Genomic DNA, 23,479 nt, shown 5'->3' with positions numbered 1-23,479 from the left:
CGGGGTGCGGGCAGTGCGTCTCCCAGGAGCATCAGGGCATCTTCCACTCTGTCAATCTCATAGACACGGTGTACCAGGAAGAGAAAGTAAGCGCGGCGCTCCCCCCTCCGCTCCAGGGGTCGGCTGGGAGGTCGGGCTGTACACTTAAGGTCCCACCGGGCACAGGTTGCTGTTACTCAGAAACACAGGGGAAACCGCGGCGTGGTGGGCAGGAGAGGGGCAGAGGGCCTGTGCTGCTTTGGGGCAGACTCAGGAGTTTGTGGACTGCCGGGGTGTGCCTTTCCGGGTTGCTGTCAGACTGTATCTAAACAGTCTGCGCACGCAGGGGACCAGGCGGTATTACAGTATCAACAGATCTGAACCCAGTTTACCGAAGGACCTGGAGAGTTGATTTTGGGGTGGTGTCTCGGTTTTTGTTGGTTTGATTGGTGGAGGGCTGTTGATGTTTGGGTTTTTTGTTGTTGTTTTCCCAAGTTCAGGAAGATCTAACAACTCCAAAAACGCATCCACAAATGTTTAGTTTATAGGCTCTCTGAGCTGCCATAGCTAATTTGGGTCATAGATAATTACGTATTTAGGGATAGATAGTTTGGGTGAGTAATAATAAACGTAAAAACAAGATGCCTTCCAGTTTGCATAAGAAAGCAACTGCCTGTCATAATGGTTGGTTGGCTGGTTGTAGAAGTTGTGATTTTTAACAAAATAGTGACTATTTGGGTAGAACGAGCTTTTCATGCCCTGTGCAAATTGAGTGCAGGGTGGCAGTTCTATTGTGCAGTAATTGAAACAACTGCAGGGCAGTGATGAAAAGTACAAGTATAAAGGTTTAAACAGAGCAGTGCTGATTCTTTAAAACAAAAGTTGCTTTTACCCTGATTTTCCTTCTGCCTTTGCCATCACCCGTTGTATGTCACTTGGGAAACCAGGGGAAAACAGCCTTTGCACTAGACATACTACATAATGTAAAGTAGTGATACTGTAGAGAGATAAAGGAGGAAAACTCAGTGATAATATTAGTTCAAACCCAAACAGAACTATCTTGATTATGAACAGCTTTCTATTTTAGCAATGTGAGGCATAAAAAGAAAAAATGAATATCCCACAGTTTTTTGCCAAACTGGGATAACACCATTAAAACTTACTTGTGATAGATAGATAGATAGATAGATGTGAGGGGAGGGGTTGAAAAAGCCTGAGGAAAACAATGTTTTAATTATAAAGTAGTCATTCTATCAGTATGCATTGTAGGTGAGCCTAAGAACATTACTTTGAGAAACAGCAGAAGAAAGTTTGTGTACTGATCCAGGAAAGCATTAAATGTTACTAAGTGACGTTCTGAATCACAAACTTTTTTTACTATATTGTCCAGAATATCACAGAATGGATATGGTTGGAAGGAACTTCTGGAGATCATCCAGTCCAACCCCCTGCCAAGGCAGGGTCACCTGGAGCACATGACACAGGAATGTGTCCTGGTGGGGTTTGAATGTCTCCAGAGTGGGAGACTCCACGACCTCCCTGGGCAGCCTGTTCCAGTGCTCTGCCACCCTCAATGTAAAGAAGTTCTTGCTCATGTTGAGGTGAAACTTTAGTGGTTTAGTTTATGGCCTCTGCTCCCTGTCCTGTCACTGGGCACCACTGAAAAAAGTCTGGCACCCACTTTTGAGATACTTATATGCGTCAATTAGATCCCCTTTCAGCCTTCTCCAGACTAAACAGGCCCAGGTCCTGCAGTCTCTCCTCATAAAAGAGATGCTCTAGTCCCCTGATCATCCTTGTGGCCCTCCACTGGACCCTGTCCAGTAGCTCCTTGTCTGTGTTGATCTGATTCTAGGTAAGCACTGAAATGTGTTTATTTTAAGGAATGGATGAAGTCATAATAGATGTTTCAACTGTCTTTCAGTTAACCTTCTTTAGCACTCTGAAACAAATGAGGATAATAAATGAGAAGCTGGTGAATGAGATCTCAAAACGACCGACTCATACAGATGTGAGTTACAGATGCTGGATATTCTGTGTGTGTGTGTCTTTGTTTCTCTTCTCTGGTTAGTTTAACCACAGCCTGGAGCATACAGGTGCTCCTTGTGGCATAGATGTGCTCTGAGCTTACTTAGAGAAGTGACTCTTGTGTGGACATTGTTATTGCATTTGCATCTGTTCTTGTGTTCTTCTGCTTCTAGATGATGCTGAAAAATGATACCGAGATAATTGAGCTGAAATTTGGAGAAATTTTCAAAACTCTAGAAATGAAAAAAAAGCAATTACTAGAAGATCTTGAAAATCAAAGAGTTAAAAAAGAGAAAGAATTTCAGATTTGGAAGAAAATGAAAGAAACTCACAAGAAGACTATTGAGAATTTTTTGAAGGATTGTGAAAAGCTTGTCCATGAGTGTGATCCTCAGTGTTTCCTGGAGGTGATGGCCTTTTGTTTTAGATATCAGTTGTATAAAGAACTCAAATAGAGCCTCCTGTATTGTAGGTCATGATTAAAATCGATCAGGGAAAACAAAGTCAACAAATGAAAAATACAGACTAAAATTAGTTAACACTCATACTTTTTTTGTAACAATGTTTTTTAGTTTTAGAAAAGTTTGGAAAAGCTTTATTTGCAGCTTATCGGTGATTTTTACTGTATGCTTTCCTAAGAAACAGTGTGTTGCTGATTTCTGCAGTGGGTCCTTAGGTGCCTCCAGATAAATGAGACGCTAAGAAAGTACAGAATTTGACTAAGTGTCTGGTAACAACTCGTTAAGGAAAATTTAACTTTCACTTGAAGTAAAAGCGACTCCCAATTCTGGAACAAATACTGTGATTCCAGTGATTAGTATGTCACTAATTCTCGACTTCTTCCTTTTCTTACTGTTCCTCTTCCCCCTCTTTTCTTCTCATTCCCCATCCTGTTTTCATCTTCTTCCTCCTATGTCTCCTGGTGTGCTTCATATTGTGCCTGTTCCTTCTGTTTCTCCTATGCCTTCTGTTCTTCCTCCACTTTCACCTTTGGTTCCTTCTTACCTTCCTCATCTTTTTCCTCCTATTCCTCCTGTTCATCTACTTACTCTTCCTGCTGTTTGTTTTCTTTCTCTTTAACCTCCCCACCTGCCCTCCATAACAGTACATTGGTTGTGTAAAGATCCGGTACAGTGAGATCACCAGGTTTTTATAAGGAAGCAGCTCTAATCCAGTCCGGTTTTTTCACTTTTCATTACATGTTCTTTGGGAAGTCTCACTTGACCACAGTGCAGTGCACTGCACTTCCTACCACCGTTATCTGTCTGATTTAAAACTGAAAGATAGCTTTTTTTAATAGTACAATAGCAGATTGAGAGCACATAGCAGAGGCTTCCCTCTCCAAGAAATACAAAACAGTCCTTCATTTGAATGTTTACAAATATCCAGACTTCTGAAACTGGTTAGGTAACCATATAGACCATGATCTGAATGCCTTCATTTGGCTCTGAAGAAGTTCTTTTTGTATTTATCACAATATATTACAAGATAAATCTTGTCACAGATACTCTTGTTTGAGTTGGGCTTTTTTTGTTTGATTGGTTGGTTTTTTAATGTTAACAGGTTTATTTTCTATAGTTCTGTGAAATGAAGACAGGGACTTGGGTCTGTCAACTATTTGGATAAAGCAGTAACTTCCTGATAGTTGGAGAAATGCTCATATCTTACAAAATTTTGGTTTTTTTTATAGGTGGCCTGTGGCTTGAATACAAGGTATATTCTTTTCATGTTCTTTTAGTTCTCTCGTGGTCTTTCAGATTTTTAGGATTAAAAACTAAAAATATAGCTACATTGGGTATCATAAGATAAGAAATTTAAAATTAAAATAGTATTGAGTAATTAACAGATTATAATACTTTCAGATTTTTGGATGCCCAATATTCCAAATTTTAGTAAATTTGTCAAGAATTTGAGTGACGTACTATCTGGGATTAGAGATAATCAAGCTTTTGAATTATCTCCCTAATAAAAAGTGAATATAGAAATTGATTAATACTTGGTGATTGGATATTTTCAGATATCTTATTTAAACTCAGGAACACTGAAGCATGCTTGAAGCTTTTACAGAAATCTTTCAGTGTAACAGTATGTGTGGAGATTCTGCAGTATCTTTGGGTTTGTGTTTGTAGTGCACATACCCTGTAATGTCTTCTAAGGATTCTTAAATACATTTCTTAGAACTTTTTAACCTGCATTTAAGAAAGAATATTGGAAATTGAGTTCTTCAAAAAACACTGTGGTTCAGACTAACATTAGCAATGCCCTCTGAAGAAGTACAATTTATATTGAGGCAGTGTATACTAAGAAAGTGGAGGGGGTAATTTTTTGCTGACCTACCAGCACTACTTCTTGCAGTTTTCATTGAGTATGAAACCTTATTTGAGTGAACAAGTTCTAAGAAAAAACTCAACAAAAAACTCTAAGAGAACTTGACATTTTATCGAAGACATAATTTTTCTGATTCCTGCTCCTTCCTAGTGATTTCTTTTTTTTTAATATTAGACAGGTATAATTTAGCTAGCCTGTAAGCATGAAGAAAAAAGGTTAAATTGGTTCATTTTTGGTTGTGTTTTTTTTTTTTCCATTTCCAGAATGAAAACTCAGCTTGATGTGATGAATATAGCATCCAACTGGGAAAAACCACCAGTGTATATGCCAAAGACGATAGATATCAAATCTGTGGTTAATGAAATCTTAGCATTGGAGTTAGCACCTGTTAATGCAAGCATTGTTCAAGGTAGGGAAGAAGGACTTAAAATTAAGACAAGATTTTGGAAGTCTAGAAACCTGGAACTTGCAGAACCAATTGCTAATAAACAATCTGCATGGCAACCACATGCAAGAAAACACCCCAACAAATTAAATGAATTATAAATTCCTTGAAGGATTTTAAATGTGTTTTATGAATGTGCTTTCTCTAGGAAGTTCCTAGGCTGTATTTTTGGAATCTGGGTGCCGTATTGTACTTTTCATATCCAGCTGATAGCGCTGCTGTCAGGAGTGTGTTGCTGAACTAGATGGGCGTTTGTTGTAGTGTCATGCCAGTGTTGGCTATGCTCACATTCAACGCCTTTACTTCACAGGAGGAGGTGTTAGGTTTTGTGTCAGGGCAGGCATTTCAAGCATTTAAGAAAACGTATTACACAGGCTTCTTGCTTTATATCACAGAAAATACAACAAGTGCTAGGGTCTCAGGGCACTGTATTTTTGTTCTTAAGTTGAATCTGTTTAGGTGCACATGAACCTTTCAGTGTTTTCCATATTTAATATATTCTACATCATATCCTTGTGTTCTTTCTAATAGAGCTACCTTATGAAGGAAATGAGAGCTCAACTCTATTTAAAGATACCTTAAAGCAGTGGCAGGACCAGAAGAATATGCCCGGCACGTTTCTTGTAAGTTATTGGCTATGTGGTCTACAACATGGTACTATTTTTTCATTTGGTATCAAAACGAAATATAATTTCTGCTGTGAAATATTTTTCAGCCTGTAGCAGGACAGGATGAAGCAGACGGTAGCAGGATCCCCACTCGATTTATGTCAATATCAGAAATGTCAGCATTTCAAAATATGAGTCATGAGGTATGATTGAACATCAGTTTAAGTATGGCTAAGTTACTATTTGTTGTGATGCAGCTTTCTAAATAAGCTTTTAAAATGTTTTTCAGTTTCCTTAGTAGAAAGTTGCCCTTCCATTTCTAGAATGAAATCTGACTAGGTATTGAAGCTGTCAGAATATAACTTTTTTTTTCCCTTTAGAAAGCTGAAACTTCATCTTACTACTGACTTCAAATACTTACTTTTATATTTAGTGTGGCTTTTTGAGTCACATCTGTAGCTTTCTAATCCAAATAAACTTCCCTAGTGTCTACTTGAAGAGGAAGTCATCTGCCTGTATTCTGTTTTCTAAAGATAATAGAGTTCCATCTTGTAAGACCACGTAATCATTTGACATGAGACTGAATCCAATCTCTTTTTTGTTTCATTTCAAATGATGTAGTTATACAACTAAATTTTTTTTCTTTTTTTCCTTACTAGCAGCTCCATGTGGGTGGCTGAATATTGTTCTGTACAGAATGATTCTAGTTAGTTAGTGAAGCATGGCTGGCAGTAAATCACATTATGCATGTTCTGAGAATACCAGTGGCAGATGATTGAATTAAAAAGTTGCTTAGGTCCTTTAAATATAGAAATTTTTTTTCTGTATTATTTTGGAAAATACCCGTTTTCTATTGCCATTAATAATACAATTATATATAATAACAAAACAAATATAAAATAACAAAAACCCCACCACCTAACAATTTCAGATGGCTATTTTTCATGAAAATTTGATTGAGAATTTGTTGCTTAATATCTAAGTTAGTATTTTTATCTATTTTGGGGTTTGATAGTCACTTCAAATACAGTTTTCTCTAGTCTTCTCTTTCAAAATGTGCTTTGTCATCATGGTTCTATGTGTATCTTGTTCAGTCGTTTTTAAAGCACTTTTTTCTGTAATGACTTGTGTTCTGTTGCCTTCCAGTAGCAATGGAAAAATACATTATAAATGCTCTAGAATATATGAAAACTTTTCTTCAGTCTTAGTCATATGTGAGTTTTATAGCCTCTGAATCCATAAATGCCATGTTAGATAATGTGAATTTTTTTTTGCTGTAATTATAGGAGTTACGTTACAAATACTATATGGAACTTCAGAAGCTCTCCAATGTGTTTAAGACTCCAAATTTCCCTGCAAATAAAAAGTATAAATTTGTAACTGCTGACACCTCCAAGGATAAGTCCTCAGGAACTTCTTCTATGTCTTCACCTACCAAAGCAAATAACACAGATAAAATAAATATGGGAATTCTACGAAGAGCAGATGGCTTTGACAAAAGAAGCTTTTCTGGAAGCAGTGCTCATAGCATTCCACCCACAAATATGATCTTTTCTGAAACAAATGGTGACTTAAAATTATTTCCTGAGGGACGTGCGCAGGAAGCGTCTGCTCCAGCCTTGTCAGAAACCTCTCCAGACTTGTTAGGTAAAGAAAAATTGCCAAGACAAGCATCAGCAGGTACTGTTTTCAATAAAATTGACTCAAATTCTAGCACTTCATCAGACTTTAAGCCAGCAGCAACAGTGGCTGTTACTGTTTCAAATTCAGAATCTGTAGATGTTTCAGCAGAGAGACCTTCAGGTGTACCTTTTACTTTCAATGCATCTAACAGCTCATTACCAAGATTTAGTAAAGGTAGAGGTACATTTTCCTTTAAAAAGCAAGACAAGAAATGTGCTTTCCCTCAGTTTTATTTAGGGAGATGTGATAAGCTGGATAAAACCAATAACCAGGATAATTATGGTCCTGAAACCAAAAACGTAGTTTGTGATGCTTCAACCAGTCCTAATTTAGACTCAGCAGAAAGTGAGAAACCACACGTTTTGTTTCCCTTTGGCGATTCAGAAGGCAGCTGGTTTGCAGGATCAGAAGTCAGCAATTCATGTACGGTGTTACCATTATCGTCATATTTTAGCCGATCTGAGATGCCATCTGACAAAAAAAGATTATCTCATGTGGGGGAAAAAACACCCTGTGCAAAGGAACCTGCAGGATATGGTACACAGAAACCACCTGTCGTAGGGCAACAAAAACCTCACACTTCAGAATCCAGCACAACTGTAGCTTGCAGTACTTCAGAAACCAACACTGGAGCTGGGGTGAATGGTGTCTCCAAGACGCCCCTTCCCACCAGTGATTTTTCATTTTCTTTTAAAACTAATTTTCCATTGCCTTCACCAGTATTTTCATTTGGAGGCATTGTCAGAAATACCTCTGATTTGCTGACTTCTTCCATGTTTTTTTCTGGAAACGGAACAGAAAAAATGGATAAGGAGAAGATGAAATCTCCTGACAAAACACTTCTGAATCTAGAGAAACCTGTATCTTCAGAGTGTGCAGAGCCTGCTTTTCTTCAGGGTCATTCAAAATGTGAAGGCTCATGTTTGCCTGTGAACTCATCTGAAAACGCTGGAAGTGCGGAAACGCTTGGTGATGGTAACACTCCTTATCAGCCGTTATGTTCAGGAGTCCTTCCCGCTGAATGTGAGAATGCATCTTCCACTCAACTCATTACAGCAACACAACAAGAAAAAAAGGAAAAAGATGAAAAAACTATTGCTGAAAACAACTGTGTGTGTCCTAGAAGGGAGGATAAACCTGAGCCTGTACAGTTTCAGAATACAGCTTGTTCTGGCACATGCAGTGATCCATCTTTAGGAGGTTCTGTGCTTGCAGTAAGTGAGACAGGAGGAATCCTAAAAGACAGCACTTCGGACACTTAAGAGCTAAGTCAAACATCTGTCTCTACTGATACCAGCCATGCATCAGAATATTTTTCTGTTGCTGAAGACAAAATGTCTACTAGAAGAAAATCACATGTGAAGAAAGACTGGAAAGAAAAAGAAGCTGGAATTCAATAAATACTACTTAATACATTTAAAAGGTGGGGATACTTGTGATTTTACAGCTGTTCTTCTCCCTGATTCTTGCCAGTTGAGGTATTTCTGTGTTGGAAATGAAACTGCTTATGAGCTGTACAATGCAATGAAGTGGTTTTTATAGTATACTCACAAACTGAAGAAACAACCAAAATTTTCATGTCCTGATCAAGACCAAAGCATAGCCATAGATGCTGCATCTTCAAGAGCGCAAACCTTCTGGGGTATGTTTCGGGGGTGGGGAACTGAGGTGTCCCAGAAAGGGGGTTGGGTGGAGCCTCAGTGGCAGGGGGCAGTAAATTGTTGTCTGGGTACAGCAGCACTTGCACTTAAATGGTAAGAGAACAGCCAAGACATTCACCTCATGGGCCGGGAGGGAGGAGAGCCACAACAAAAAGAAAGGATATTGAAGGCATTACAGAAAATTGTTTTGCCTGTCTCCCCTTGGCTGTTCCCTTTTTCTGTGATGTGTTTAATGTATATTGAAGGTGTAAGTTCTAGTGTAATTTCAATAATTTGTTTTGTGCTTTTGAAATGGAAGCATTGCATCAGTGTTCTTGTTAAACATTGCAGAAGGGTGTCAGCTACACTTCTGAAATGCTGCCTTCAGGAAAAAGAAACATCACAATAAAATTTCAGCTCTTTCTGGCAACAGTTTGGGAATACTTGGACAGATATTAACTTGCTGTATAAGTGAAAACTTTTGGAGAATCTAGCTTTTAAAACACAAAAATTCTCTTCTAAAATCTGTGTAACGACAAGACAAAAGGAAAACAGTAGTTCTCACTGTATGTATTAATGATTTAGAACTCATGGAAATTTTAGTCCATGAAAATCAATACAAAGGGTAAAAAGACCATCATTTCTACTTTGCTGGCTATTTTGTTGGATCCAAGAGATAATTGTGCTTTAGTTATTGGAATACACAGACAGTAGTACTGTTTCAGAATAAAGCTGTATTTTGTTTCCTGTTCATGCTTCAGCAAAAGCTGATGCTAGATTTTAAAGAAATTCTGTATTAGATAGATACGTCAACTGGCAAGTACTAAATCAAAATGCAGAATATTTGATATTCCTTCAAAAGTTTTCACTGGCAAGCAGAAAAGTCAATAATCTCCAAATTACCTCTGTAACTCTGTAAGAAAAATATTACTTAAATTTAAATCTCTGCAATACTTACTAATATACTTACTGTGACATAATACTTAGGGAAACTTGTTTCAGGAAATGTTGACCTAATTTTGTGTTCAGTTCTTGGCCTCAATTTTCTTGTGGCAGTGCATTCCTTTATTAAATGTGCTGAAAAAATAGTTTCTAGTATTTATAACAATAATACTACTTTTCTGTCTGCATTACAATAAGGAAGGTAGTGAAAATTCTCTTTATGGTTAGTCTTTTAGTTCTTGATGCTTGTCTCTTAAATCTTACTGTATTTCAGTTTTCTCCTATGATTTTCTTCTGCTGTTATCTCTATACATTCTTGTCATGTTCTGCATGTGTAGGAGAGAAATGTTAATTCAAATCACTGAGGTAACAAAGGCTGAGCGAGATGATAATGGCAGAAAGTGTCACAGGTGGAGGTTGGTCTCACTAATAAAAGCAAGAGTAATGGAACAATTTTAGAGTCAGATGAGGCACCTGTGAAATTCATTGCCAGAAAGTTGCAGAGAATTTTGTTTCTTCTACAGTGACAATAAAATTCTTAATGAGCTAGGGTTAATCAGAAACCGTAGAAGTTTCTGTAGCTTACATATTTTCAACCTGTCTTCTGTTCATTTCTGTTATTTCAGGAGAGTTTGATAAACTTTCATGCAGATGCTTTGTCTCTTAGTGAGAAGACACCATCATAGAATCATAAAGCAAATAGACTACTATACGCTATTTTTGAAAGTAGAAGTTGTGGGTGTGGGGGTTCGCTACAGTCCTAGGACTGCTTTTCAAGCATTGTTGTCCAAGTGCCTTATAGCTCAGAATTAAGGTTTGACAGGGCAGGCGAGAGTCACACAGAAATCCCCAACAACAGAGACGCTCGCCCATTCCCTTGGCTGCACTAGGCTGACCCAGAAGGGAGCCCTTCCCCTGTTCCCTGAAAATAATGTGAGGTACAGAACAACCTCAGGGTCCTAGGCAGGCCTCCTCCTGACTACTGTAAAAATTAACCCTGTCCTGGCTGGAAGCAGGACAGTGGTCTTGGATGAAGACTAGAGCTGATTCAAAGAAATGGGGTTCAGAGTTGTCCTTAATGCACGTTTTGCTTATTATCCATAGAGAATAACTTACACCACTATCTTGGTCATCATCATAAAATTCTGTGTGGTGATGAGGACTGTAGTCAAAGCCTCCCTTTCCTAGGTTATCTAAACTTAGGTATGTGTGTGTATATATTTTCAGATTACAGGTAAACAAAAGGGCAGTGTTAAACTCTGAAGTGTTTGTTTGAAAATACTGCCGAGAACTTTGCCCTTCCCAGAAAAAAGACCAACAAAACAACAAAAAAAATATCCAGAAAAAACCCCAAAAAAAGGAAATTACATATTTTACTAAACTCAGTAATTTGTATTACACAGTTCTGGATCTTCCTGACTCCTTAAGATACAAGAGGTGAAAAATGAAGCAATTCTACATATGGTTGGAACTTTATATTAATCAAACTTTGCTGTACTGGTATAAAGCCCTCTATATATTTCAGATTTTGTAAACTAAATTTCTGGGCCACTTTAAAAGCTTTTATAGTGGTTCATGAAGATACTACTTCATGATTTAATAGAAACCTTGGAAAACAGTTACAACAATTTGTTTGATTATAATTGCCAAAGTACTTGCTGAACATACTTCCCAAAGGAGCTGAAAGTTTCTAGTGCTGTCCTACTGAGAGGCTAACCTTGCTAGCTGTCAGAACTGCAATGTTTGTTCAATATATATCTGAGAGCTATAGTAACATGTATGCCACTGCCTGAAAAAAAAGTGTAACTGAAAGGTAAAGTACAATTACTCAGTTTTGTAACTATTAAAAAAATTAAAATTTATTAAAAACAATTGTTTAGTTGACATTAGAGCTGTTAAAATGTCAATTTGTAAAGGTGAACTTCCTAAAGTAAACTTTGCATTATTTTGTATTACTGATTTGTTGTTTATTGTATTATTGGTTATTAACTAAAGCTTTATTCTGAAATTATATTTGGTAACTCAGGTCTAGTAACTTTCTAATTCAAAGACTGCTGATCTGTGTGGTAAGAGTATTATGTACTGCTGCTTTGGTTGGTTTTTGTTCTTTGGGTAACACACTTAGTTTCTCTATATAGTCTTCTTCCAACTGTTTAAATGCCAGTAGAACATTCTCATTTGGATTATCACACAGTTCACTCTGACTTGTTCTGGTTAAAAAAAAAAAAAGGCATTGTTCCATTTTAATTTGCTTTTAAAAATGAAGTATATATTCTAAAAAGCACAAGTTTATCATACCAAATAGATTTAATGAGGAATTAAAAATCCTTGAGTGTGTAGTAAGCATCTCCTTCATTTAACCTAAAGAAAGAAAAAAAAATCAAATAGATATGCACTGGAACTATTTCATTGTTAATAAACCCTGTTTGTGTAGGTTGAGTAAGGATGCAGAGAGCATTTATCAATGACACCCAGGGACACTGAGCACACTGTCAGTGCAATTGCAGGGGATGGGAAGCTGAGCAGGGCAGGGATAGTACAGAAGGCTGGGGCCATCCAGAGGCACCTGGACAAGCTTGAGAAGTGGGATGATAACCTCATGAAGTTCCACAAGGCCAGGTGCCAAGTGTTGCACCTGGGTCAGGGCAATCCCTGAGTCAGGGATTCTTCCCGGTTGGAAGAGACCTCCAAATCCCTCAGTTTAGCGCTGCCTCCCTGGCCACTCCCACCACCTCCAGAACCAGCACTTGGTTGGCCTTGGGGCTTTCCCATGCCCTTCCCCACTTCCAGGAGGGCGGGCCAGAAAGGGAGCAGACACAGCCTGTGCCTCTCCTCCACAGTCCCTGTGGGCAGCATGTCCAGCCACCGTGAGCGGCTTCCGCTGGGGAATGTCTTTCCAGAACAAAAGAATCAACAGCTGTAGCAATAAGCTTGGCCAGTTTTTCCTGACTTTTAGCATTATGTAATATAATAAAAGTATTTCTTGTGGTGATAACAAGGTCTGAAGGGAAGCCGTATTTTCAATCTACTGTTCCAAAGAAAAAACCATGACAACAACTTCTTGGTCTTTGCTCTGACCTGGGTCACTGAACAATACAAAGGTAAATATAAGCAGCCACATGATAGGATTATATTCAGCCTGGATCACGCCAGCGTTCCATCCCTGCAGTTTTGTACCAATACAAACATCAGTGTAACTACATTTACGCTTGCAGCTGATGAGCAGCAGAGGGAGGAAGAGCTGCAGTCTCTCTTCCCCGCTGTACACAATGCATTTGATAGTGAAGTACAAGTTAGTGTGACATGTGAGCTGATGACAGTTCATTGCAGCTGCTGGGAATATTTCATTTTTATAATACCTCTACTTCAGCTCATTTATTTGTGTCCAGCTCCTGACCCCGTGCAGGACACTCCAAGAATCACACCATGTGCCCGAGAGCATTGTCCAGATGCTTCTTGAACTCAGACTGGGTGCTGTGACCACTTCTCTGGGGACCCTGTTCCAGTGCTCAACCACCCTCTGGGTGAGGAACCTTTTCTTGATACCCAGCTTAGACCTCCCCTGACTCAGCTTCATGCTGTTTCCTTAAGTCCTGTCACACAGAGAAGAGATCAGTGCCTGCCTCTTCACAAGGGAGCTCACATTCAACTTGCCATTGACCAGGATCCCCAGATCCCTTTCCACAGTGCTGCTCTCCAGACTCTTACTACTCAGTCTGTGTGTACATTCAGGGTGTTTAGAGAGGTTTAAATCTCACAAATAGCTTCTGCCAGTGCCCCTCTGTGCCTGATTGGCTGCCAAGGGCTTCCAGGTCCGGATGGGGCTTGGGGCTGCTGTTCGTGTGTCCCTGGGTTCGGGAATCCCTCTATACATCTTGATATAATCCTCACGCCGAGATTTACCCCAGACTCAAGATTATCTTTGAACTTAATTTCTTGTAATGCCAACATCTTCATGTGCACACCCATAAACATAAATACATTAAATAAAATTGACAGTGTATAGTATTACCTGCTGTGTATCTGAGTAGAAATTTTGAACCCTGGGATCTCTGTCTTCCTCTCTTCTCAAAACAGGAAATGGCCTTGTCCTTCAGAAGAAATCAAGCTACTCCCACAACAACAGAAAACTTGGAGATCTGTTTGAATGTGCTCTGAATTCTGTCCACGCAAAGTACATCCCAGCATGAGAGAACTAACAGCTTATTTGGAGAAATTCCATACAAATCATTCAGACATCAGTGTAAAAAGAGTTAAGAAAAGTTTAAAAAAACAGCAGCACAAACTGAATGGATAAAAGAACAAGATGTGTCAACAACATAAAACACATACCAATATACCAGAAAGTATCTGACATTCAGTTAAGGATTTCAGCACACCAGCTTTGTGCTTTTACCAAATATGGATACAATGCCCTTATTCTTTAGGGAGGTAGACATACAAAACACAAAGTAATTCAAAAGGAGTACAATTTTTGGAACTTCTGAGCAACTCAAAAAGCCATTAGGGGATGTGAAAGATATTTACATAGAATTTTGCATCCTTGTAGGGTAAAAGAGACAAGACAAATTTCCCTCTTGAATAAGAACCTCTAATGAAAAATTAGATGGTCAATCATCTCAAACCTTACCCCAAATAGCTGATTACCAGGGTATTGCATCTCAATTACAATGCAGTACTAGGTGGCATATAATAATCCCATGTGTGTATCTTTATTAATAATGTTTGTCAGTTTACAAGTTTTAAAAGATACAAAAGCACGGTGGATAAGGTTGCCTTATAACTCCTCATTACTTCAACTAGCAAGGAAAGGAATTTTACCACTCATTGACTGGAGAAGATTTAATTAGGCAATAGAGTAAAGAAGATCACAGTTGGTCTGGTAAGCAGTATATGCTTTTCTGAAAAGAAAAAGAAGCATAATTTAGAGAGAATATGATTGACATCATAATTTGGAAGTGAATGGGATTGCTGGAGACTAATCTAAATACGAACAAACTGCTGGAGGACACTGAAAAGAAATTGACTATAAAAGCTTACACACTTCACAGGAAAAGTGCTTCTTGAGCACCACTATCTGATATGCACTGAACCCTGCTGTGCTAGGCATTTAAGAACATTTGTAAAAGGCAGCAATGTCACTGAATGATAATATAAAAGCAATTGAAAGCTCTCGGTGCACAATATGGCTATATGCACACATGATACAGTATTTCTATAGTTTTTATAAGATTAATTAATTAGTATATCTAATAAATATTGTCCAATTAGAAGAGCAGTTGGTTAGGTAATTTCCCCCTGGGTTCTGCCCATTGGAGCCCCCCCCACCCTGATCTTTTAGCCCTACATTTTATTATGTCTATGATGTATGGTGCAAAACAAAGTGTCCTTGCTAGACTAAAAAGCAAGACTAAACAGAATTCCAAGAAGGTAGCATAATATGTGAAAAAGTGCAACTACTATGCTAAAGTGACAAAGTGTTAGAAACTATACAGCTATATGTTAAAATCCATAAAGCTACAGATATATAAAAAGCAAAAATCTTTAGGCATCAGAAGTATAGGCAATTTAAAACAGTGGATCTCTGAACTTTACAGTTCTTGATTTTGCAATGAAAGCATGTCTCTATCGGGATTTTCAAATATTGTTGTTGCTTTCAGATTTTGAGAAAAACAATTCCAACTATGCAGCAACAAATACATGTAGGAAAAATGGAAAAATGAAAAAACGTGATTATTATATAGACATAATCTGTGAATAATCCAGGCTGTCACATTCTCAAATCCGAAATATCTAAGGCATTTGCCAATCCTCTGACTACCTGTTGTCTCCAGTAAATCATGCTATTTATTCAGGAGAGAATGGATTCTTCTCACGCTTCAATAGCTTTTCTTAGATCTTTTGTTCTTCTGCCTTGGGGGAAAAAGGACAAACAAACAAAAACCAACAGCCCTAATAATCGCCACATACATTAATTTTGCTTTTAAGAAACATTACCCTAATGGAAGAAACTCTCAAAAATCAGTGATTCTCACAGATGTCCCAATGTGTACAGAAATCAGCATACGTTATAGATGTACTTGAAAATGAAAATGCATGCATATTCTCTCTGCAAAAGTACAGCATGCATTTTCCTATGATCTCCCCCATCATTCCAGGCCTCCAGTCCTGTAAACCTTAGGCACCTGCTGATCGGGGTGAATAGTTACTGCTGCCAGCCCACCCTTAATTCAGTCACTGCTTCAGGTGTAACTAGGTGTAGCTAGGGACCAGGTGCAACTTTCCCAGTTATTCTACACTAACTGATGATATGCTAAACTTTATCTGCTAAGTCATCCAGCTTGGAAACAAAACTAAAAGCTGCAGGAAGTTAGTATGCAGAAAAAGGGAAATTACTGGTATGAAAAGGTCAAGCCAAAGGCTCCTGCAAGTAGTTTATAATTCCCTTTCATTCCTAGACAGTGTATCAGTGGGTTCATCAGAATTGCTCAAACCGAGCAGCTTCAACAGTCTCAAACTGAATGGCCGATGGGTCTGCGCAACCACAAAACAGCAATGCATCACCTGCACCAGATCCTGCACCAGAGCCCCTGGCTGACACTGCTGAGGGAGATTACTAGGCAGAAGAGAGGCCATCACACCCAGTGGATGCATACCTCAATCATGGGCCTTTTCACACCTTATTGTTCATCCTGTGAAGAATGCATGTTCATCATCATTGCTAGGAATTTAGTAGAAACAGAAATGTACTGAGATGTGCAAGCTTGATATAAGAAGTACACCCTCAAAAAGCACAATATGGGTCTATTGCGTACCTTAGCATGTTGAAGCATATTTTCCTCTACTGTTACTCAGCTGGCCCAACATAATCTACAATATACCTACTATGAAAAATTACTTATTACAAATCTCAGCTGATGCCAAGCTGATGAACTGCTGTTATGCCTAGAAAACTCCTCAGATACAGAATATGCCTCTTTCACAAACTAATTTCCTTGAAGTGATCTGACCTGCACACAAAACTCTTAGTATGAAAACACTACCATTACAGTAGGCAAAGTTTATTAGTACATTCTTCTCTAGTCTTCACAGAGGTAATTCTTGCCATCTCTCCAAAGAAACCACAAAAATATGTACACTTACCTTTATCTAGAGATTGTTCTTTCCACTGTTGAAAACAGACATTCAAACCAGACATTTCTGCAGTCCATTTCACAGAATTACTTTGGCATGTTTCCAGGAAAACTTTTACCTTATTTATTCCAGATCTAAAATGTGTTTAATTTGGTTGTTAATGCAAAGGTTTTTCCATTGTTTCGACTTTTTTCCCTCTTTATCCTTTATCCTTTTCTGATTTCGTTCAATGATTTTTTCTGCGTTGGAATTCTATTGATTAACCAAATTACATATGAAGTATTTATGCAATTTTAGCTATGAAATGCTAAATGCCTTCCATAAATTTCAACTTCATTGCTTTATAAACCTGACTTACGTTTTCCATTTTCTCTCCTATAAAATATTTACAAAACAAAATCACAGTCAGTGCATACAGCACCAGTAGTAACCCAGTGGTAATGAAAGATATCCATACACTGTGAAGAAAACTTGTCCAAGGATAAAGTGCTATTAAGGCTTTGAGAACTCTTTGATCTTTGTTCTGAGTAAAAAGACACATATGTACTTTACCATATATATGAGTGGGTTAATAAAAAAGTCACACAAAGCAGCAATGATATTCAACTGATTACCTCACATATTCAGTCTAAAACCTTTTTTCTATTGTATTATTCAAACTTTTTTTAAAAAAATTATATTTATTCACTCTGTATCAGCTACTATAAAAATAATATGACATTTAGAAGAAACCATTTTAAAAGAAGAATTTTAATAGCTCCATTGCTAATTAAACTGAATAATAATAATAATAATAATAATAATGATAATGATACCTAAAGCACTGGTTCCCTCATATGCTTTTGCCACTCCCCTGTCCTGTCCCATTTTCTGAGTATTACCCAAGAAGCAAAATAATTGTTCTACCCACGTAAGTAGTGTGAATGACCCCACTTTTAGACCTCTATTCCCATAAGAAACACTCTGAAAAGATGTGAGGGCTGCAAGCTCAATAAAAGGCCAATGCTGATGCATATCATTATGCATCACTAAACAAACACCAGATTGAAGAGATTTAGGATGAAGACTTGTTAACATTTTGAATGGTACTTTGAGGAAATGTCTGTCTGCATGTATTAAATAACAATCGTTCAGATGCCAGGGTATGAAGCAGAACGTAAAAACCAAACTGAACTTACACACAGAGATCATATGATGAAACAGTAGTCCATTGAACATGTATCTGTGCAATTCTAAAAGTTAAATTTCAGAAAGCCTTAGCAAACTATCACAAGGATTATGAAATCATGTCCGAGTATCTCTTTATTCCATGATGCAAGGTACGGGAATAATACTGAGGCTGTGCAATCAAACATTCAGAAATCAAATAATGATGAAATGAAAGGCTATGTCATGTAAACCCTATGCAGCCTCTACGAGATCTTAGCAGAGGCAGATACCCAGTCTGTACAAGTATGAGTCTGCACAAATGTACAGTCTGCTTTCAAAGCTGTTACATTCAGGAACTTGAAAGTCTTGCAAAAGGACTGAAGTGTGGACACGAGAGGCATTAGCTTCTACTCGGCTTACAACTGACCAAAATTTAAGGTATTTGGTTAAAAACATTTCCAAAGTTACCTATCCATGTAGAATGCTGGCAAAGTATCAAAACAATTATGTCTGCTCTAATAATACTGAAATACTTAAAAGAAAAGCTCTATAATAAACATTTCAAAAAAAAAAAATTAGATTAAAGGACCTTCCTCAAACTGTATGAAAGTTTGATACAGACAAAAGAGAATTTTCTTCCTTCCTGGATTTCTGATTGGGGCTTTTTTGTGAAACTCACTGACTGTCAATAACTGCTCAATTTCCTTTGCAAGAAAATGTATTAGAAAATTCTCTGCACTTTTATTTTTGCCTAGATCATCAAAAGTTATTAATTATTCTTACAACTTTAAACTGTGATATTTTCATTATCATTTCCATTTTGAAAACAAACTGTAGATGCCATCACTGTAACCTCTTAGTTTATACAGGATTATTAGAAGGGTTGTTTTATCTTCACATAGTACATTTTCTGTATATTTGTAAGGAAAAAAAAACCTTATAAGCTTTATTAGTTAAATAACTTTATAACTTTGAAATATGACAGCTATTATTTAAAGTTTTGCTAAATTATATTTACTAATGTACTTCATAAGGGTTTGAAGTTAATGGACAGAATAACCCTAAGCATAGTCTCTGATATCTCTTCTGTGCAATTCCCAAAACTGCAAACTCACCCTCACTCCCACCAGTACAAGTGCACAGAAAAGTGAAGAGCATCAAAACTGGCTATGAAGAAAACCGTCGGGGCTGGAACCCCTTCGCTGCTTGTTGGAATATTACACCATCTGTTCAATTTGTAGAACAAAGGTAAGACGAGAGTCCTTGGTGAAACATACCTAAATGTTTTCAAAGGAGAGGTGGTAACTTCTATGGGCTTTTGAGGTAATTGACACAGTGTTTAAAATCTCACAGACAGCATGTCCCAAGGCAAAGCTTTAAATGTTGATGATTCCTGAGACTCATTTACAAGACTGGTTTCAATTTAGGATTTCAAATGCATACTCCAGGAAAATGCTAGGAAAAATAGAGATAAGAATGATGTATTGGCTTGTTTATATAGATATTAGGTATCAACTGATCATGAAACTGTGCAATATATTCATATACAGTGACTACAAATATGTCAAAATAATACATTTTTTGTTTGCTAATTCCTCAATACTGTGTATTTACATATTGTAGCTGTATATGTGTTGATATTTTTCGATTATATATCTATAATAATTATTATATATTTAATGCATGTATTATATAGCAATTATTATTCCAATCCCATATAAAATATATCCAAAACCTCTTCTAAACCTGCTTATATCAACACAAACTTTCTAACTCTCCAGACTGTTTGGATCTGAGAGTGGCAACAAAGGGAATTAAACAGCTTGTTGTTGGGTTTGTTTTGGTTAGACCACCCTTCCTTCTCTCTTGTCATGTAAAGGAAAACCTAGATTAACTGGTTCTGTTGGATTCTAATCTTGCACACCAGATATGCCTCTATTTCTATCTGTACCACATGTGCAACAGCACAGTTAATGCTTTTACAAAAAGTTTTTCAGTATCAGATTTATTGCCTAAATTCTGTGGGTTATAGCCAGGTTTTACCATTGCCCAAATTTCAAAGCAAATACTGTATGTATTAGATTGCTCATATAGCATCTTACAATTTCAGAGCCTTTTGTGATAGCATTACAAAAACTTCCTCTTTCATCTGCCAGGTTCTTTGGATTTAGTCAGGTTTTGCTGGCAAAGCCAGAAATTGTATTCCAAACAGTCTGAAAGTGGTGTTTCCAGTAATCCATTTAGATGAGTCATTGTTTCAGTGGCTCTCTCAGCTGCCTCATTCATGCTTTTAACTCTCAAATGCATACTTGCATCATCATTAAAGGGTGGTTGTCTTGGCTCTCTAGGCTGCTTCCTCCTAGATCTGCATACTTTCTCTGACTCGTTGAATATTTTGCATGATTATTTGTGACATTTCACCTTTTAAAGAGAATTCATTAGTTCACTGATCAATCAACCCGACTCCCTTTTCCAGACTAATACCACCAGGCTCAGGTAAGGACCAGAAAATTGCTGTATAAAGTACCACGGAAACTCAAATGACATCTCATTGAACAATTATGAAATACGTGAATTTAAAATTAATTGTTCCTTCTTTGATACAGAAAAACCGATACAAGATGCACACCTGATGCTGGAGAACTTAAAGCATGGAAAAACACATCTTTCAATAACTGCATACTTTGCCTCTTTATCTTGATTCTAACCAAGATATCAAATAGGACAGAAAGGAGGTGTGCACATCTTATCATGCATTTTTCATGTTTGATGGCGAGTAGAAACCTATCATGTTTTGTTTGAAATATATTTTTAAACAGTTTTTCATCACTGCCCTCTAAATGTACTCAATTTGCCTCAGCAATTTTTTTTTCACCAGAAATGATCACTCTTTAGGAAAATGAAAAAGCTGGATCCTGTCTAAATAGAGAGCATGTTTAACAGCTTGTTTAACTTTTAAAAAAAACCTGACTGTCAATTTTTCCAATCCATCAACACCAAAGTATCAGGATTGTACCCCAACAATGTTTAGTCATTGGCTCTGAAGCTGTAATGCCGAGACAGACAGATGGACTTAGAAGTACAAGATCAGTACTCTGTCAAAATTCTAATTCTTTCTTCTAATAGAACCAGTGGATTCAATTCCAAGGTCCAATCTCTAGAAATTTACTCCAAAATGAAGAAATACAAGCGTTCTCAGTGCTGCCACACAAGTTTTCATTGCCACTGAAAAGCTCCTTCTCTCTCACAAGCTCAGAGGCCTACTCTATGTCACTCCTAAAAGCATCTATTTTTAAAAATAGTTTGTTTGCTACATGATTTCTCTCTGAAAGTAAATTATTAATCTATAATGGAATAGTACATTTCTGTTTAAAGGACATAGATGCTTTAAACATACCTATTTATTTGTAGATCAGAAGTATACAGAACTTTTCACCCTGGAAGAAAAAATAACATGGCTTTAGTTTTAAGGCATTAAACATTTGCTATGGTAGAACACGCCACTCCCAAACTCTAAACGCAAGAGGTTGTATTTTCAACCAACATGAATCAGTCCTTTGTTGAATCTCTTTTCATTTCACAATGGAAGGAGAGAAAGGAAAAATTCTGTTATTTTTTTACATGGTATAGGCTATCATAAAACAAAAAGTAAGTTGCTGTTGCTTGTCTGTGTGATATGCACCACGTCTGCAATATTTCTGCCACCACCTTTTTCAGCACCTGTCTATTGGCCAATCAGAAAAAAGCAAAAGGCCTGAAGTCTGTTCAACTCCATGGAAACTCTTTCCAAAAATACCCCCAAGCTAAGTGTCTCCCTAATAGGAGCTAGTGACTGACAAATCTCTCAGCAGTTCATTCTAAATAGCCAGCTGTGTTTTAACTTTTATTTTTAAATTTTGTTCTACTGAAGGTAACAGCGGAAGTAATCAGCTGTTCCATGTTCCTCCTTCAACATTCATTCCTCTTTCCAAAAGTATGGATGTCACATTCTTGCACATTTGTCTTTGTTAGTGCTATGACTTCTCGCAGCAATACACAGCTGTCTACCCCTATCTGGCATCGGACACGTTTTTAGGTGGCAGGCAGCGTCTTCCTATGAACCACAGGAATACACTTGGCATAATCAAAAGACAGCATGCAATAGCTGTTACAAAGGTAAAGCAATGTAAAGCTGTACTATGATAAAAGCAGCAAGAGAAATAAATATTCATTTTCCTACAGATCAGCATCTCACAGTTTGTTGAAAGAGGCACATTCCTTTTTCAAAGTTAATCCCCTTGTAAAGAAAGAAGCTTTTATCTGGTATTGAACTTCAGTGCTGTCTGTGCCTGCTCAGATCAAACACATTTCACATGCTAAGAAGGAATCCAAATACATGACTGGCTGTGAATATAAACATGTAAAATATGCACCATAGGCTTGCAGCTAAAATTGATCTAATAGAGATCATTTTCCTCATGAAGAGGAAAGTCTTAATCTTAGCACATACAACATTAGAAGATGACATGTGATGCTATAAAGCATTTTTCTCACTGCCCAACTATGGGAATGTTATGCGTAAGTGCAAGTAGTTTTCATATAAAAGAAAAAATACGCTCTGTTTGAAATACAATCTTCACAGAGGTACAGGTAATATCTAATGTGAACAGGACTGCAGCACTTAAGAGTTAAGCAGTTCCATACTCCACAGGGCATAGAGGGATGAATAACTTTTCAGATACAGCACATGTAATTATAACAAATATAATTAATTTAAAAATAAAAGAAATGGTAAAGCCGTATGAATACGACTAACATGTACAGCATATAGGACAAAATCAACTGAGAGAAGAGCAACACTTAAAGCATTTAATTTAAACAAAACTAGACAAAATCAGAGCTAAGGTCTTATATATGGACTTCTTAAAAAAACCTTAATTTTAAGAAAGAGGCTAGTTCGCACAGTCAAGACAAAAATTAGCTAACTAACACTAATGGGCTGCTTTTCTTTCAAACAGCCTAAGTTAGTATGTTACTTTTGTGCCACATATTTTCCACTACAGTGTTTTAACTATAATTTGATTTTTTTCTTTAGAAAATTATGTAAGACTACAATGAGCTGATGCAGCTTAGATTTCTTAAATTTATCATATAATTTGAAATCTTTACATGCTACACTACACAATCTCGATTATACTGCCATGTGCCACTGCCAGATTCTATCCTTGCTTTCTCTATCCTTATGAGATTGCATCAGTCCTGCCTTCTTTAACTTTCACTTGTTTCCCCCCTTGCTTCTTAATTCAACATGAAATTGATTTAAGTTTTCGTACTTTATCAAAATCAGCTGTAACACAGGCTTGCTTAAATTCTTATTTGTATATATTCCCAAATGCTAAAATGTAGAATGGCCTTTCTACTTAAACCACAGAAGACTGTCAGTTCAGAGTTTGTTGACACCTCATTTCTTTTTTTTGACACCAGTAGATAATATGCCTTAAATATTTTAATACAACCGGGCAGTTGAAAGGTCTTCTTCAGGCCACCTCACAGCAGGGAGCCCC

At 37.3% G+C, this 23,479-nt stretch overlaps 1 protein-coding gene and 1 long non-coding RNA gene across 2 annotated transcripts in view; one reads left to right on the top strand and one right to left on the bottom strand.

Moving 5' to 3' along the window:
• Positions 1-11,664, top strand: part of LOC103620011 — a 12,406-nt gene extending 742 nt beyond the window's left edge. The window contains exons 2-9 of the mRNA XM_008638596.2: positions 6-86; positions 1,904-1,990; positions 2,181-2,414; positions 3,698-3,720; positions 4,599-4,744; positions 5,312-5,403; positions 5,496-5,591; positions 6,675-11,664. Coding sequence (XP_008636818.1) covers positions 6-86; positions 1,904-1,990; positions 2,181-2,414; positions 3,698-3,720; positions 4,599-4,744; positions 5,312-5,403; positions 5,496-5,591; positions 6,675-8,333 — 2,418 coding nt within the window. The 3' untranslated portion in view covers positions 8,334-11,664. The remainder of the gene's footprint in view (positions 1-5; positions 87-1,903; positions 1,991-2,180; positions 2,415-3,697; positions 3,721-4,598; positions 4,745-5,311; positions 5,404-5,495; positions 5,592-6,674) is intronic.
• Positions 11,665-18,653: 6,989 nt separating this feature from the next.
• The window catches only part of LOC108448273, a 5,384-nt gene continuing 558 nt past the window's right edge, over positions 18,654-23,479 (bottom strand). Inside the window, exons 2-3 of the long non-coding RNA XR_001864111.1 lie at positions 21,334-21,373; positions 18,654-19,391 (exon numbers count right to left, since the gene is read on the bottom strand). This is a non-coding gene — a long non-coding RNA (uncharacterized LOC108448273). The remainder of the gene's footprint in view (positions 19,392-21,333; positions 21,374-23,479) is intronic.

This window comes from Corvus brachyrhynchos, unplaced genomic scaffold, assembly GCF_000691975.1.
Source record: "Corvus brachyrhynchos isolate BGI_N302 unplaced genomic scaffold, ASM69197v1 scaffold178, whole genome shotgun sequence".
NCBI classification, from domain to species: Eukaryota; Metazoa; Chordata; class Aves; order Passeriformes; family Corvidae; genus Corvus; species Corvus brachyrhynchos.
This window is presented reverse-complemented; position numbering and strand designations above follow the sequence as displayed.